We start from the raw sequence: 15,077 nt of genomic DNA on the forward strand, positions 1-15,077 counted from the left end.
TCTTCTCGTGTTGAACCTGTCAGCATTAATGACGCTCATTCCTCTACTGTACCACTGGGTTCTGGGGTTCCTCAAGGATCAGTACTGGGCCCCCTTTTTTTATCTTCTATTTTGCTGTGAAAAGCCGTTCCCCTCTGTAATGTACAGCTGTATCATGAGAGTAAAATAAAGAAATAAAATCTCTTGCCAGAAAGCATGCCCGGAGGAGGGGGAGGGCGAATGAAAAAGAGAGAGGGTGCTAACTGACCTCCCTCCCCCTTCCCCGCCTATGGTAGGCTAGCAGTGTCTGTGTTCCTTACGTGTGATGCTGGCTTGTTTGTTTGGCTTCACATTCCTAAAATCGTGGAATTTTCACAACTTCAATTACCTCGCAGAAATTTTGGCACAAGACAAAGCGTCCTCCTACAGTCGTGGGAGGAAACATAATTTGTTTCGATTGGAATTGTGTTTTGGACCCATTAGAACCAACTGGATGTGCGTCTTAAATTAATGGACTCCGCTTTGTGTCACGACAGTGGCTAAAATTCTTGAGCCCAGTTGGTTCCAACGGTGTCCAAAACACAGCTGGTTCTAATAGGAATTGCCAGTGATTTTTTTTTAGGAGTGGAATGGCAAAGCTAGCGCATAATCGATAAAAAAAATCCAGGTGTTTTCAGGACCAGCAAACGAAGATAACCCACTAAGCAATAACCCGCTCCTTATCGAGTATCCATGACTTCCACCAAAAGCACTTTTCTAGAGCTGCAGTTCTTCCATTAATTACGCCCCTTCGATGGCAATAGAGGGGTAATTATCACCGGTCTCAGCTCAGGTGCTTCAATCTTCGATAGCAGATGCCGCGGATAGCAGCATCTTTTCCTTCTGTTTTACTGTTTTTTACTAAACCACTGGTAACACAGTGACTAATACTACCATAACAGCATTTCCCTCTACTCCTTGAACATAAATGCGTCAAACAGCGCCATATATTCGCCATCCGCGCAAAGTGCATACCGCAGCACGCAGACGGACGCACGCTCCTGCCGCGCGCGCCGCTGCGCGCGCTGCAAAAGCCGCGTGCTATATTTCGTCTGGCAACCGGGCGACCGCGCCGCCGGAGAAGGTCACGTCCTCTCGTCTTTTTAGGGGAAGGTGATCTCGCCGGTATTAGCTCGTCGGGCATTGCAGTTCAAGCTTGCAGCGAGCATGGCTTTCGTCTCCCGCAGATTGGCCTGCACGTTAGCCAGGCATTTCCCGAAGCAAGCATCGAAGCTTGCGCCCGCTCACGAAGCGATAAGTGCGCTCGCACTACGAAAGCTTTCGACCACGCCATGTTCCTACGCAGCCGCCGGTTCAGCCGAGGTTTCTACCATCCTCGAAGAGCGCATTCTGGGACAGGCCTCCACGACCAACCTGGAAGAAACGGGCCGCGTGCTCAGCATCGGAGATGGCATCGCCCGTGTCTACGGCCTAAAGAACATTCAAGCTGAAGAGATGGTGGAATTTTCCAGCGGTCTGAAAGGTATGGCCCTTAACTTGGAACCAGACAACGTGGGTATTGTCGTGTTCGGTAACGACAAGCTTATCAAGGAGGGAGACATAGTGAAGCGTACCGGGGCCATTGTGGATGTGCCAGTTGGACCCGAGCTGCTTGGTCGCGTCGTGGATGCCCTTGGAAATCCCATAGATGGCAAGGGACCCGTCGCTTGCAAGAGCCGTGCTCGTGTCGGCGTGAAGGCGCCGGGCATCATCCCGCGTATCTCGGTGAAGGAGCCTATGCTTACAGGCATTAAGGCAGTAGACAGCTTGGTTCCCATTGGTCGTGGACAGCGAGAGCTGATTATCGGAGACAGGCAGACCGGAAAAACTGCTATTGCCATCGACGGTATTATCAACCAGAAGCGTTTCAATGACGGATCGGACGAGAAGAAAAAGCTGTACTGCATTTACGTTGCCATTGGTCAAAAGAGGAGCACAGTCGCCCAGATCGTAAAACGGCTGACCCAGAGCGACGCCATGAAGTACACCATTATTGTCAGCGCCACAGCCTCGGACGCCGCACCGCTACAATACCTTGCACCCTATTCGGGTTGCGCCATGGGCGAGTACTTCCGCGACAACGGCATGCACGCCCTCATCATTTACGACGACTTGTCCAAGCAGGCTGTCGCCTACCGTCAAATGTCCCTGCTGCTGCGGCGACCTCCAGGTCGGGAGGCCTACCCTGGCGATGTCTTCTACCTCCACTCCCGTCTCCTTGAGCGAGCAGCCAAAATGAACGACGCCTTCGGCGGAGGCTCCCTGACAGCTTTGCCAGTGATCGAGACGCAGGCCGGTGATGTCTCGGCCTACATTCCCACCAATGTCATCTCCATCACTGATGGCCAGATTTTCCTTGAGACTGAACTGTTTTACAAGGGCATCCGGCCAGCCATCAATGTAGGGTTGTCTGTAAGTCGTGTCGGCTCAGCTGCCCAGACAAAAGCCATGAAGCAAGTCGCAGGTTCAATGAAGCTAGAACTTGCTCAGTACCGTGAAGTTGCTGCCTTTGCACAGTTTGGTTCTGACCTGGATGCAGCCACCCAGCAGCTATTAAACAGGGGTGTGCGGCTCACAGAGCTACTGAAGCAGGGTCAGTACACACCAATGGCAATTGAAGACCAAGTTGCTGTTATCTACACAGGTGTCCGTGGGTACCTAGACAAACTGGACCCTGCCCATATCAACGAATTTGAGAAGGAGTTTCTGCAGCATATTCGAAGCCACCACAAGGACGTCCTTACCACCATCGCTCAAGAAGGTCACATTAGCGAATCCACAGATGCAAAACTGAAGAGCATTGTCACTTCATTCATAGCTAACTTCTCAGCATAATTTTTTTTATACTTCTTGCACTGCCTCTACTGCCCTGTCAACATTTCTAGTCTGTATGTAAGACAAGTAGAAATGTATAGACTAGACTTGCGCAAGACTTAACCTAAATTATCTGCTGTAATATCTGGGCGACAATAAATTGTGAAAGAAACCAGAATGCTGCACATTTTCTTTGATGGTATCATTTCAAACTATTACATAGTTTCGAAAACTGTTAGAAGGTCACTGCCAGCAGCAGCAGTTTCGTACTTCGGTGTGCACAGCTATTTAACATAAAAGTAGTTTTGTGGTTTTCTGTTGCACGAGTGCCTTTGGAGCTTTTCTTCTATTCTTTGGTTGCTGCTTTGCCTTCCTGTGCTTGTATATGTGCCTTTACTATAACGTAAAGTTTGGAATTTTAAGTCTTGTGGGGCTGTCAGGTAACTGGAAACACTTGTTATCCACTTACTTGACACCACTTTGTGCTTTACTGTTTCGCTTGCTGGCTGAAGCACTTATATTTTGGACTGTCCTTTCTTAGCCAGTTGTACTTTGTTGTAGCCTCTTTCCATAGTTTGTAACAAAATCACCACAGTACAGCTGCAAAGTTTTTCTGCAAGCTTTAGTTGTTTTGCTCTCCATGGTGACAGGCCTGCTTCTTTGAAATGTACCGTACATCAAGGCGGGGCAGAATAGTCATCACGTGCGTTGCAAACTCTTTCCATAAAGCCTCTCGGATCATTCTGAAGAACCGTGCTTGGTTTCGGTTAACAAAGCTGTCAATCAGTGCGACCAAGACCCAGTTCAGGAATACGGTCATGCCTTTTGCAGATGTAATGCGGAGTCCTTCCATTTTCGTGACCTGCAAGGCAATGGTTTAAAAGTGTATAGGTTTGCTGGAAAGTTTTTCTATTCCCAGCATTTGTTGCTGCATGGACTAAGAGCAACAGCCACACTATAAATTCATTGGGTATGTATAGTCACATTCAATAAGACTTGCAGTGATTTGATGGCGACAGTGGCAGTTGAGTGTGCTGCAATACATAGCTCCAAGCATGGCGACATTGCAGTGAACCCAACTGCTTTGGTAGGCAGGTAAACAACTTTTGTGCACTCCTGCATTGCTTTGCGAGCCAGGTCCAATTTTGTAATGTCTTTCCCTTAGTCATGCTGAACTATCTTGATAGTGCTCCTTTTGCACTCATTTGTGAAAGTGCTTTAAAAAAATGTAAATTTTCATTGGGAAACAAGAACTGACCTCTAATGTCTGCAGTTTGGGACGACCACTGCAGACGGCGATTTCTATGTAGATGTGGAGATGCTGCAGTTGCGCCTTGAACTTTCCCTTCATGGTGACATGAGACCGCAGTGTTGTGTAATTGCCAGTTACATTTAGGTCTTGCACCTGCAAGTGACAATGTACATTGGTTTGATACCATTAAAAGTGATTCGCATTTGCATGCATGCAAAGCAGTCTGTTTTCCTAAACCAACATGCTGTATGTTCTGAATGAACATGGTTAAACTTGTTCACAGCAGTACACATATGTAGGTGCACTGTCACAACTGTGTACATCCATATGGTACACCAAATCTGACACTCCAAAGTACTTGTGACAAAGTTGGGATGCAAAATTGCCAACAACAATGTAACACTTCTTTGTAACTGTACAAAATGGCCCTTTGAAGTGGAATTTTTCATTTCAGTTGGAAAATATTTCCACCTAAATAGTATATCCAGGCCCCAAGAAAGACAACACCACAGATGTTTGGGCCAGTTGGTATCTATCCTTCTTGAAACATGTTCACAGCTTGAAAAACAGGGATACGAAGCGTTTGTTCTGTTGTGTGCGTTTTCTTCGCGTCCTTGTTTTTTCGTGCTGCGAACGTATTTCAAGAAAGGACATTAGTTTTCCAGCACATAATACTAGTGGTTTATGTTTTACGGGGATGGAGAACATTTCATTCTAAGTGTCATAATGGTTGGAAGTAGTATGATTAGAATTCTAAGATTTGTCAAACAGCCAATGGAATCATTTTCTGTTTCAGAGATGAGTGTTATGCTTGAAACTGACAAAAACTAAGGATGGCATTACTGGCAACAAAATTTGTCTGCCTAGAAATGAAGGCAACCGTGCTACCAAGCTCATTGATTTGAGAAATATTTAGTGCTTTTTCTAGTGGACTCAAAAAAACAGTGCAACCACGAAAGGAAGGATGCTAAATTTGCCCGAAAGAAAGAAATCACTGCTAGATGCGGCACACTGAGAAATGGCTGCAAGTTTCCTCTGTACGCAGTTGTGTACTTTCGTGGTTCAGAATTATGTACAAAGCGCCTTAAATGGTTGTTTTGCCTCTACTGGAACACCCTATAACATTAATTTGTCTCTACTAAGGTCACAAAAGCATCCGAACGTGGAGGAACAGTGATCATCCGAAGTGCACTAGGAACATCTGCAGCTACTGTGCACGGTGTAGGCCAAAGTGACCATGAAGCGCAACAAATATAGCTTTGTTTGTAGCCGAACGCAAGCTGTGTGGCGGCGCAACGACAACAGACATTTTTAGCACGAGGCATACTGCGAGACTTATATACGAAGCAATTTGCCGCGTATTCCTGTTTTAACGCGCGGGAGCCCTTTTTCTTCAACATGGTATTTCTAATATGTAGCCCATGTTAGACGTTAGCAGCTCGTGCACGTTCCGGCAAGAAAGGCAGTGATGCTGCACAAGATGCTAAAGGGTAACAGAGGGGGCGTGGCTTTGTAAATGTTCGGCCGATTTCATGCCGATTTCCGCCCCAGCGCCCGAAGTCAAGTGTTTGTCCCCAGATGGCAGCACGTACCAACGCTTGCGGGCGTTGCGGGCATGGGTAGGGAGAAATGTCGAAGAGCCTCACGACAGCAAAACAAGAAAAAAAAAACGCAATTCGAAACATAGTTCGACTGGAGCAGCCTCAAAAAGTAGCCGAATGCTGAAAACCACCCATTTTTCACACAGGTTCAAATCTTTGTCCGCATATCTGCCCCTGCGCGGGCTGAATGGTGTCATGGGAAGCAGCGTGAAGCCGCACCCGATAGAATGCACTAATATGAGAGAAAAGGCGAAGTACTATGTTTGATATCTTATGTTCCAGGAGGCGGCGTATCTTATATCTTCCCTGCATGGACAAACTAACGTCTGGTCGGGGACAATAATGTGATCAGTGCCAAGACACTCACAACAGTTATTTTATCGTATGTACAAACAAGCGGTGTTTTCGGTGGGCGTGGAAGCCTGAAGCCGATTGTTCCATGGGTCTGATTCATGCGGTCCTGTTAGTCTTTTGTTTCTGTGGCAGAATAAATCCAATGAAAATGCCATGCAGATATTTAGTGACATCTCATTCACTAGAAGGATTTTACTATAGCACCTCAATCGTCGTCAGGATGGCCGAGCGGTCCAAGGCGCTGCGTTCAGGTCGCAGTCCGGTCTTCCGGGCGTGGGTTCGAATCCCACTTCTGACAGCATTTTTGTTTTTTTCAACTTGTGCAAACTGCTTATGAATAAACTACCTGTACACCGCCAGGAGATCTGCTGCTCTAAAGATAGTCAACTTTACCTGTGACAATTGCTCCCTAGAGAGAATAATTGAGAGAAATAACTGCGAGCCTTTTCGCATGCTGCAGAATAATGCACCTAAACGAAGCCGCTGAGCTAAACCTTGCAAACAAGCAAATGTTCCTTTGCTGTCCTCAGTACCCATGTAAATCTCCGAAGCTGCTCATGTGCAATGAGAGACGCTCTAGTAGAGGCTTCCAGATTAATTTCGGCCCCCTGTGGTTCTCAGAGCCCACGGGCGATTTTGCATTCGGCATCCATCGAAATGCGGCTGCGGCGGGATTCGATCTCGCGACATTTAGCTCAGCAGCCGAACGCCATAGGCTCAGATCGAGCCATTGCGGCGGGTCCAATAAAATATTTGACTGCATGTCAGGCGGAGTACGCACACGACCAGAATATCTTCAGTCCGCCGTTAATTTGCAAGATGTACGTGATATCTCCCAGTAAAAAAAAAAACCATTGGAACCAATTGGATTTCCAATGGGTTCCAATTGTACGAGTTCAGTTTCCAATTGGTTCCAATTGGAATGGTGTTCCAATTGGATGGTCCAAATGGACTATCCAATTGGACCATTTGGGTTTCCAATTGGTGAGCCCAATTGGTCTTACTCATTGCCTCCAATTGGTCCGCACAACTGCACCCAATTTATCCAATGAATGTTTGCATGTTTGACGAAAAAGGTAGAACTAATATGGTACTTACAATAAGAGCTATCAGCAGCTTAGCCTAATAAATTGTACTCATCACCTACACCACCACTCGAGCTGAAATTAAATAACTGCGCTCAGTGGGCAAGCGTCACTGGCCCCAGCATGAGAGCCTAATAAATTGGGTATATAAGTTTGAGCAGAAGTGTGTTCTCTGTATGTACATAAGCTAATGTATGCAGAGCTGAATGTGCAGTGTTGCTTGTGTGTGATGCATGTGTGTCTGTTGGCTCTGATTTCCATAAAAGCATGTTAATTTCAAACCCGTAGAAAAATGTTGATTGGCACAATGCAGAGTGTCTCCCTGCAGTCCTCATAAATCAATTTTCCTTTTGCACATTACAATGTGTTAAGTTGTAGAAATATTTATCCAAGATCCTAGAGCATATTATTCAAACATTTAGCTACCTTTCTCAATGAACGTAACATATTTTGTGAATATTTTCTGGGTGAAATAACTGCCTGGCCTAATGGGTCAATTGGCTAGTCCAGTTGGATCCAATTGGTCGGGGCTAAAAACACAACTGGAACCCATTGGTTCCAATTGGGAACTCCAATTGGAAGCAATGGGAATGTCCATTTAGTTCCAACTGGAATGTCCAATTGGTTCCAATGGGTTTTTTTTTTACTGGGGGGCTATACTCTGTCAGCGCTAATAGTTGAGGGTTACAAATGCCCACACTGCTAAGGTGGGCAGAACATAAAACTGCGCTTAATGTTCATCCAAATATCCAAAACATTTCAGGGGCCTTTTCTGAGCATGTATACAGACGTTCACACATCTGTCTATAGCGCTCGAACAGCGCGCCGGGGAGTGCACTGGTGTCATTTACCTAAGCTCGAAGCAACATCTTATCGTTATCGAAGCAACATCTTATCAAATGGAAGGTCCCATTTGAACCACGCATTTATCTTGGACTTTTTGTGGCTTTCCTAATGAAACCCAACCCCTATTCTGATGAAACATTAGGTGCCGTGATTTTGCTTTATCTGGAGATTACGCTCTGCTTCGCACAAATTAGTGTACAGTCCCGACCATAATATTACGAAGGACGCTTTGGCGATCAGGCTCTTGTCACGTACTTACCTAGCGAAAATTAGGAAGTAATTTATAGATATGACAGTACATGCCGCTGGTGCGCTCGCGTATAAGCACAAGAAACCACCATATCTTCTGTACCGAACGCGTGAGAAAATTTGAAAAGCCGAAGCGCGTGTTCCGTAATAGTTTGACCGCACCTGTACTATCCGAGCCAGAGCGTTATTAATATTCCGAGGGAAGGCGAGGTTGACTGAAATTGGTATTGAAAAGGAAATGGCCCAGCAACTGTTTCAATTTGCAGTGGACGCCTCAGCCGCGCCGTAAGGGAAGAAAAGAAGATGAGAGAGAAAGAGGTGCCGTTGTGGAATAACTTCTACCACCTGGGTATCTTTAACGTGCACTGACATCGCGCAGCACAAGGGCGCATTTAGCGTTTCGCCGCCATCGAAACGCGGCAGCCGCGGTCGGGTTCGAACAACTGCAGTGAGGGAGAGAGACAAAAAAAAAAACATTGCAGGCGATTTGGCTATTTCAGCCAAATGCGAATATGTGCGCTAGCAGGGTGTGTTTCGAAATTTTCGCATCATTAAACATTGTTACTCTAAAGTATTGAAGAAGGATGGATAACTGGGCGAGTTTGTACTGATACATCGTGGGAGGGAACAGCGCGAAACAAAACGACGGACAAAGGAAGAGGCACAAAGACGAGCGCTGACTCGAAACTGAATTTTTTATTGAAAAAACGAAAACATATATACATCACACTCACGTGAACAAACAGAGCAACTACCATTGGTCTAGTGGAATCAAGACCATCAAACGCACCTCGACGACGTAAGGACTTACGGTCTTTAGTGGATTTTTTCGAGTGCAGTAATTTGCGGCTTGTTTTATCTGATAAAGAAGGTCATTTTGTTGTCATACCCGAAGGCATTTTTGCTGAAAAGGCTTCACAGGCTGTAAGTAAGTGCTTTAATCGTGTCGATGTAGATTCGCAGAGTGTTAAGGAACAGGCCGTTTCGTTACTGAACCGATGTAATCTTGGACCGCTGGCGACGGCTGTTAGAAAAGCACAAGGCGATAAGTTAGATCTGTTTTTCTCCGCCAAGACTCATAAAGTTAACATTCCTTTCAGAGCTATCATTTCGGAAACTGGCACTTGGCAGCACTGTGTATCTAGTTATCTACAAAAGCACCTTTCGTATCTAGTTGTGGATGATCCTTTCCTGGTTAGTAATACAGACAAGGTAACCCTTTTCCTAAAGCATAGCAATCCAGGTGGTTGTACAGGCTTCAGTATTGACATTGAAGATCTTTACTATTCACTTCCTCACAATGGGATTATGAAAGCAGTAAAAAAGTGCATCACTGATGACAATGATGAAGTAGGCTTTATTGGTCAGTGCGGGGTTCCTCTTGACAACTTTCTTGAACTGTTATCGTTTTATTTAAGGTCAACTCATGTAGGCTGGCAAGGCGGCGTCTATGTGCAAAAAAAGGGGATCTGTATCGGGTCTAGGGTAGCACCTGTTTTGAGCAATATTTTCTTAGGTGAAATTGATAAACAAATTAGTAGACACAGTGAGGGAATGGTGTTGAAGATTTTCAGATATGTGGATGATTTTTTGGTACTGACAAAAAGAGACAACTTCAATAGGACGATGATAGACATTTTGAAGTTGTTTCGAGAGTGCGCAGATGGCCTGTCGTTTACCTCAGAAGTGCCCTTGAAGGATTCTCTCCAGTTTCTTAGCATTAAGTTGTTTTTCAAGAACGACCATGTTTGTTGGCTTTACTCCCCAAGATCACAGAAACAGGTTTTGCACTATTCTTCCGGACATTCAAAAAATGTAAAAAATGGAATAGCTGTGTCTGCCCTCCGCTCGAGCTTACAGAATTCTTGTTTTCACCGGATCGAAGAGAGTGTATTGTTACAGGTCAGCAGGCTGAAAACCGCAGGGTACCCTGATTCGGTTATTTTGGCAACGTGCGAAAAGTTGGTGCGGCTGGTGAGGACGGATTTCGTCAAGTCAAAGAAGGACAAGGCATGTATGAAAAGGGCAGTCATCCCCTACATTCACAAAGTAGCCCATAATCTAAAAAATGTAGCTGGTAGGTTTGAAGTCGAAGTTGTTTTTTCGGCACCGTGCAAGTTGAGCGGGCTTTGCCGGGCCATCAGAAACCGTAGTGAAAGTGTATTAGGAGTTAGTCCATTTAAATGCCGTGTTACTCACAGATCACCGTTGGTGGAATGCGCATGCTCTGTAGTCTACGAGCTTCCACTATCGTGCAAAAAAGTATACATTGGTCAGACAGGCCGATGTATTAATGTTCGGCTGAGGGAACATCTTAATTCACTATCAGACACCAGATACTCTCATCTGAAAGATCATTGCCGCGAGTGTGGGAAGGAAAATGATAAAAAACAGAAAAAGTGCCGCCCTTTGGTCACAAACACTAAAATTTTGTTTAGACACCGGGATAAATTGACAAGGGAGATTATGGAAGCTTATTTCATACGAAAGAAGGAATCACAGTGTATCAGCCAGCCTTCTTTAGCATTAGTTAACAAAGAAGTGTCGTTTTTAGATAATTCATGACTTGCTTCATTTCGGGATTCAGGGGTGCTTTTGTTCAGAGTTCACCACGTGCCATATTGTGCGTTTGATGGTCTTGATTCCACTAGACCAATGGTAGTTGCTCTGTTTGTTCACGTGAGTGTGATGTATATATGTTTTCGTTTTTTCAATAAAAAATTCAGTTTCGAGTCAGCGCTCGTCTTTGTGCCTCTTCCTTTGTCCGTCGTTTTGTTTCGCGCTGTTCCCTCCCACGATGATTACTCTAAAGTGTTTGTCGTGGTGTGTCTTACAAAGAAGCCACCTGCCACCTAAGTCAGTGACCTTGTCACGTCATCACAACCTGCCAGGTACTCACACACACACACACAGATAATATATATATATATATATATATATATATATATATATATATATATATATATATATATATATATATATATATATATATATATATATATATATATATATATTGTAATGTGGAAACTCGCACAGTTAGTGTGGACGGCCACAGTCCTTGTCCCAGCGTTCAGCTTAGCAGGCCGGCGTTCGCAAGCGCGCACCCGAGCTTCGTCAGCTTCGTCTTTTGTCTTCTTCCTCTCCTTCGGCGGCTAGCTGAGGCAGCAAACCCCAACTCTCTTCCTTACAATATATATATATATATATATATATATATATATATATATATATATATATATATATATATATATATATATATATATATATATATATATATATATATATATATAACCACCTGCCAGAAGCAGGCTTCAGACAAACCCACCACTGCTAAATTCGAATAGCCACTGCACTGTAAGTGCTCGCGCACTTAAAAGGGGAGGGAGGGAGTGGAGTGATCTTGGGAGTATACCGAAGAACGTAGCTCTCCCAACTCAGCAGTTTAATTTTCGCGGCTCTATCTTAACCGGTAAATCTCGACTGATTTACAACTCGGGCGTTTTCTCTGACACCGCGTATTAGACGCGTGGTAGGCGAATTATGTAAAATTTTAAGCTATCCGAACGCGAACGAATTTGTCCTGTGGGTGGAAGATGAAATTTTTCAACAAGGATAGATGTTTACCTTGGTAGCTCATACCTTCGAAGTGCCTACGTAAAGTGCGAAACCACTATCCGTTCTCGGCCGCTGGTCACCGGCGCACGTCGCTTGCATCGACACGCGGGATAACACCAAAAACCACGTGCTGCAAAACTCTCTCCCCTCTCCCTGTTATTTTTTCTGGAAACGAGCAAGAATCTGATCTTACTTTTCATTCAGCCAAATCGCCTTCAGTCGCATACTGACATGCCGCACTTTAGGACGTCAACGGCGGTGCTGGGCGCCGTCCACGGCCAAGCTGTTTCAGTACTGCCAGCTTCGCAGTGATCACCGCGCAGACTTGCGTGGCGTTTGCAGTTACCAATGCGTAATCTGACTATACGCTGACGCATAGGTCGCAGAAGTGCGTGCGGTGCTCACAAATTCACAATGGCCACGTGCGTGACGCCATGGGCGCGTCGGCTGCTTGCCTGCAACGGGATGTGTACGACGAGATGCTTTTCCGAGCGCACGACGCGTGCCGGGTTCTCCGGTCGCAACTTGAAGTTATCGAGGCCCAACAGCGTGGCGTCCCGCAGTTCGGCGTCCGACGCCCCGAGCAGCGGAAGGGGAATCGAGTGCAGCGCGCGCTCTGCCCCGTCGGACAGCAGCTTGACAAGCTTCTCTCCGATCGCCTCACCCACGTCTCCGTAGCCCTCGTTTGGTCGCTTGTCCGCTGGCCCATTGGCGCCCTTTGAGGCGACCCGCGCAGTTGCCTTTCGCGGAGAGCCGCGCCTGCAGCAGGACAAGAGCGCGCACCGCTGACACTTGCTCGGCTGGCATGCACGACAGCGTCTTCTTGGCAGTACGGCGACGCCAAGGCAAGAAAACCAGAACGGGGAGTCTGCGGGTTTGCTCTCGTAGCCGTCGCGCTCGATCAACTGTAATGTTACAAAGCCATCGACAAGTACGAACTAATCTCAGGTCGCGTTATCCCTAGACCACCTTCTATACTCCTGGGCGGAGGCCAAGGGCTATGTTATAACAATGGCTCTTATAGGGGTCCGTCGTACAGGCGATGCACAAGTGTTGACAACGTGCTTGATTCCCTAGGCTCTGAGTAGGCCGCTAATCTCACTGGGCTGTATTTCACAAATTCAGCAGCCAGAACTATACCGTTCGATTGGCCATTAGCGACAGTGATCTGTACTAGAAGGCCGCGTCTATGTAAACACAGCCCTCCGGCTCAATGCATCACATATGCCACAGGGGTCAAAGGGTGCCACCATATTTGACAGTGGACTGTGCTCGTAAAATAGGAAATAGTTGAAGATTAAGCTCTCCCAGTCTCTCCATCCAAAATACCGGTTGCTCCAATGGCGTGACAAGGTCTATAAAGCAACTCCGGGCGTCAACTCAAAGGTCAATATCGAGGGCGAACAGTGCCAAAATGAAGCTAGTAAACCTTTGAGCCACGATTGGGTGTTGAGAGCCTTGCCAACTTGCCTTGACATAACAAACACTGCGTAATTTATCTACCGGGAGCGCATTTTGAACTCACTTGGGCTGAGTCTGCTGAGGCTGCTGAGGCGGCTGAGGTTGCTGGGGCGGCCGAGGTAGCTGAGGCGGCCGAGATTGCTGAGGCGGCCGAGGTTGCTGAGGCGGCCGAGATTGCTGAGGCGGCCGTGGTTGCTGAGGCGGCCGAGGCGGCTGAGTTCCGCGTGCTTTCTTCACCGCGGCCATGCGTGAATGTATGGACAGCAGTCGCTGCCTGCGAACAATAAGAGCAGACAGCAAAACGCGTTGGTCAGGTACCCTGATGTTCGGCGCAGAATCGGCACTTTGCGAGGTCGGACTACATGCGCGCACACGGGTTAAAGGCGCCGAAATGCAGCACGGGCTAGACTTGGCTACAAGATGCAGCATTAGGCTGGCAGCGGCGTTGGCATTGGTTCCGTTAAACAGTGTGGTTTCTTACAAGAAGACATCGTTTAACGTTGCCGCTTTTCTTCCTCGTCTTCGGCGACAGTGTCCAACTCAGTGCGATACCATTCCGCTAATGCATTTTTAAACCGTCACTGCTTCTGGGACTGTTTGTCCGAATTACTTCCCGTTTTCTATGCCAACGATTTTTTTTTAATGAAGTGGTATAGGCCCACACGTCTAATTGTTCGGCAGCATTAGACCTTTGGGCGGTGGGAGGACACAAACAAAAAGGAGATTGAAGCGATAACTGACCACCATCCAATTTATTTTTTGGATCTGATAATCTGATAGGAAGAAATCTGCAAAATGACGCGAAGACTCGGTGAAGTCCACGAACTACATATCCGGGGCTCCAGCCACGCGCTTATCACGAAACGTAGGACTGTGAGCGTTTGTCAGTATACACACGTTATCTGCACAGGATCTGATCATCGGTATACTGATAAACGACGGACTCCTACCCGATCTCCAATCTCTGCTTCCACCCTTACCTCCCGGGAGGAGCGGCTGGCTGATTTCACGTCCGCCGGTTAGCAAAGGCTAGTGCGACGTACTGAGGCAGTGGCCGCTGCATATAGGACCCCGCACTATATGGGCGCTACACGGGATGACACGCAGATCATTTTCAAAAATAACGGCGTTTATTGATTCACTGTAGTAGGTATACTGACTCCCACCAGCGCGTTTCGAGTGAACGTCGGGGTATAGTATCCAATAAAGGCATCCGATAAACCGATATATGTCTGTGCTAATACGTTTCTGCTATGATAAAGCTCTCTAATATAAATTCAGGTGATGTTCAACGTTTGCGTAACATTTGACGCTGCATTTTGCTTTTCAATATTCATGTCATCTTTTTTTTTTGTACCACAACCCTCTCCGCAACGCCTCTGGCCCTGAGGGATAAATAAATAAATTGCCGCGATTGCTTTTATCGACACTGAGTAATATTATTTACGCTGTGCCTTTTCTACGTGTTCTGAACTCCGTAACTGATCACGATCGAATTCACGATGTCATGTTATTACCGTTGTATCCTTGAAAACATGCCACATACCCACAGGGGACCGCTTCAAGTGCCTAGAGTGAGTGACTAAGAAAACGTTTAATGCATTGAGGAAATCGTAGTTAGTTGGGTGGGCCCTCATCCCAGGAGCCCATGGGCTTTTGCTGCCGATCTTGCCCGGTTCACCAATGAAATTTAAGCTGGTCTTCCGAATGTGAGCTGGACAGCGCCACCTCCCAGTCCTCAGTTGTTGGGTTCTTAATTCTTGAAATACCTGGATTGTTCTG

General features: G+C 46.4%; 2 protein-coding genes, 1 long non-coding RNA gene and 1 other non-coding gene across 4 annotated transcripts in view; 2 read left to right on the forward strand and 2 right to left on the reverse strand.

Moving 5' to 3' along the window:
* Positions 1-1,071: 1,071 nt before the first annotated feature.
* Positions 1,072-3,010, forward strand: LOC149350477 (ATP synthase F(1) complex subunit alpha, mitochondrial-like). Its single transcript, XM_089579506.1, has one exon. The coding sequence runs from the start codon at positions 1,186-1,188 to the stop codon at positions 2,851-2,853; it is 1,668 nt and encodes a 555-aa protein (XP_089435632.1). The 5' UTR covers positions 1,072-1,185; the 3' UTR covers positions 2,854-3,010.
* A 443-nt stretch (positions 3,011-3,453) lies between these two features.
* Positions 3,454-13,312, reverse strand: LOC149350478 (uncharacterized). The gene is made up of 4 exons (XM_089575542.1): positions 13,305-13,312; positions 12,290-12,593; positions 4,091-4,237; positions 3,454-3,694 (listed from the first exon to the last, which is right to left on the reverse strand). The coding sequence occupies exons 1-4, from the start codon at positions 13,310-13,312 to the stop codon at positions 3,455-3,457; spliced, it is 699 nt and encodes a 232-aa protein (XP_089431668.1). The 3' UTR covers position 3,454.
* Positions 6,254-6,337, forward strand: TRNAL-CAG (transfer RNA leucine (anticodon CAG)). The gene has a single exon. It is a non-coding gene; the product is annotated as a tRNA-Leu (tRNA).
* A 64-nt stretch (positions 13,313-13,376) lies between the features above and the next one.
* The window catches only part of LOC149350480 (uncharacterized), a 30,795-nt gene continuing 29,094 nt past the window's right edge, over positions 13,377-15,077 (reverse strand). The window contains exon 3 of the long non-coding RNA XR_016289453.1: positions 13,377-13,569. This is a non-coding gene — a long non-coding RNA (uncharacterized LOC149350480). The remainder of the gene's footprint in view (positions 13,570-15,077) is intronic.

The sequence above is a fragment of the Amblyomma mixtum genome, chromosome 3 (assembly GCF_055824585.1).
Source record: "Amblyomma mixtum isolate Tamu chromosome 3, ASM5582458v1, whole genome shotgun sequence".
Classification (NCBI taxonomy): domain Eukaryota; kingdom Metazoa; phylum Arthropoda; class Arachnida; order Ixodida; family Ixodidae; genus Amblyomma; species Amblyomma mixtum.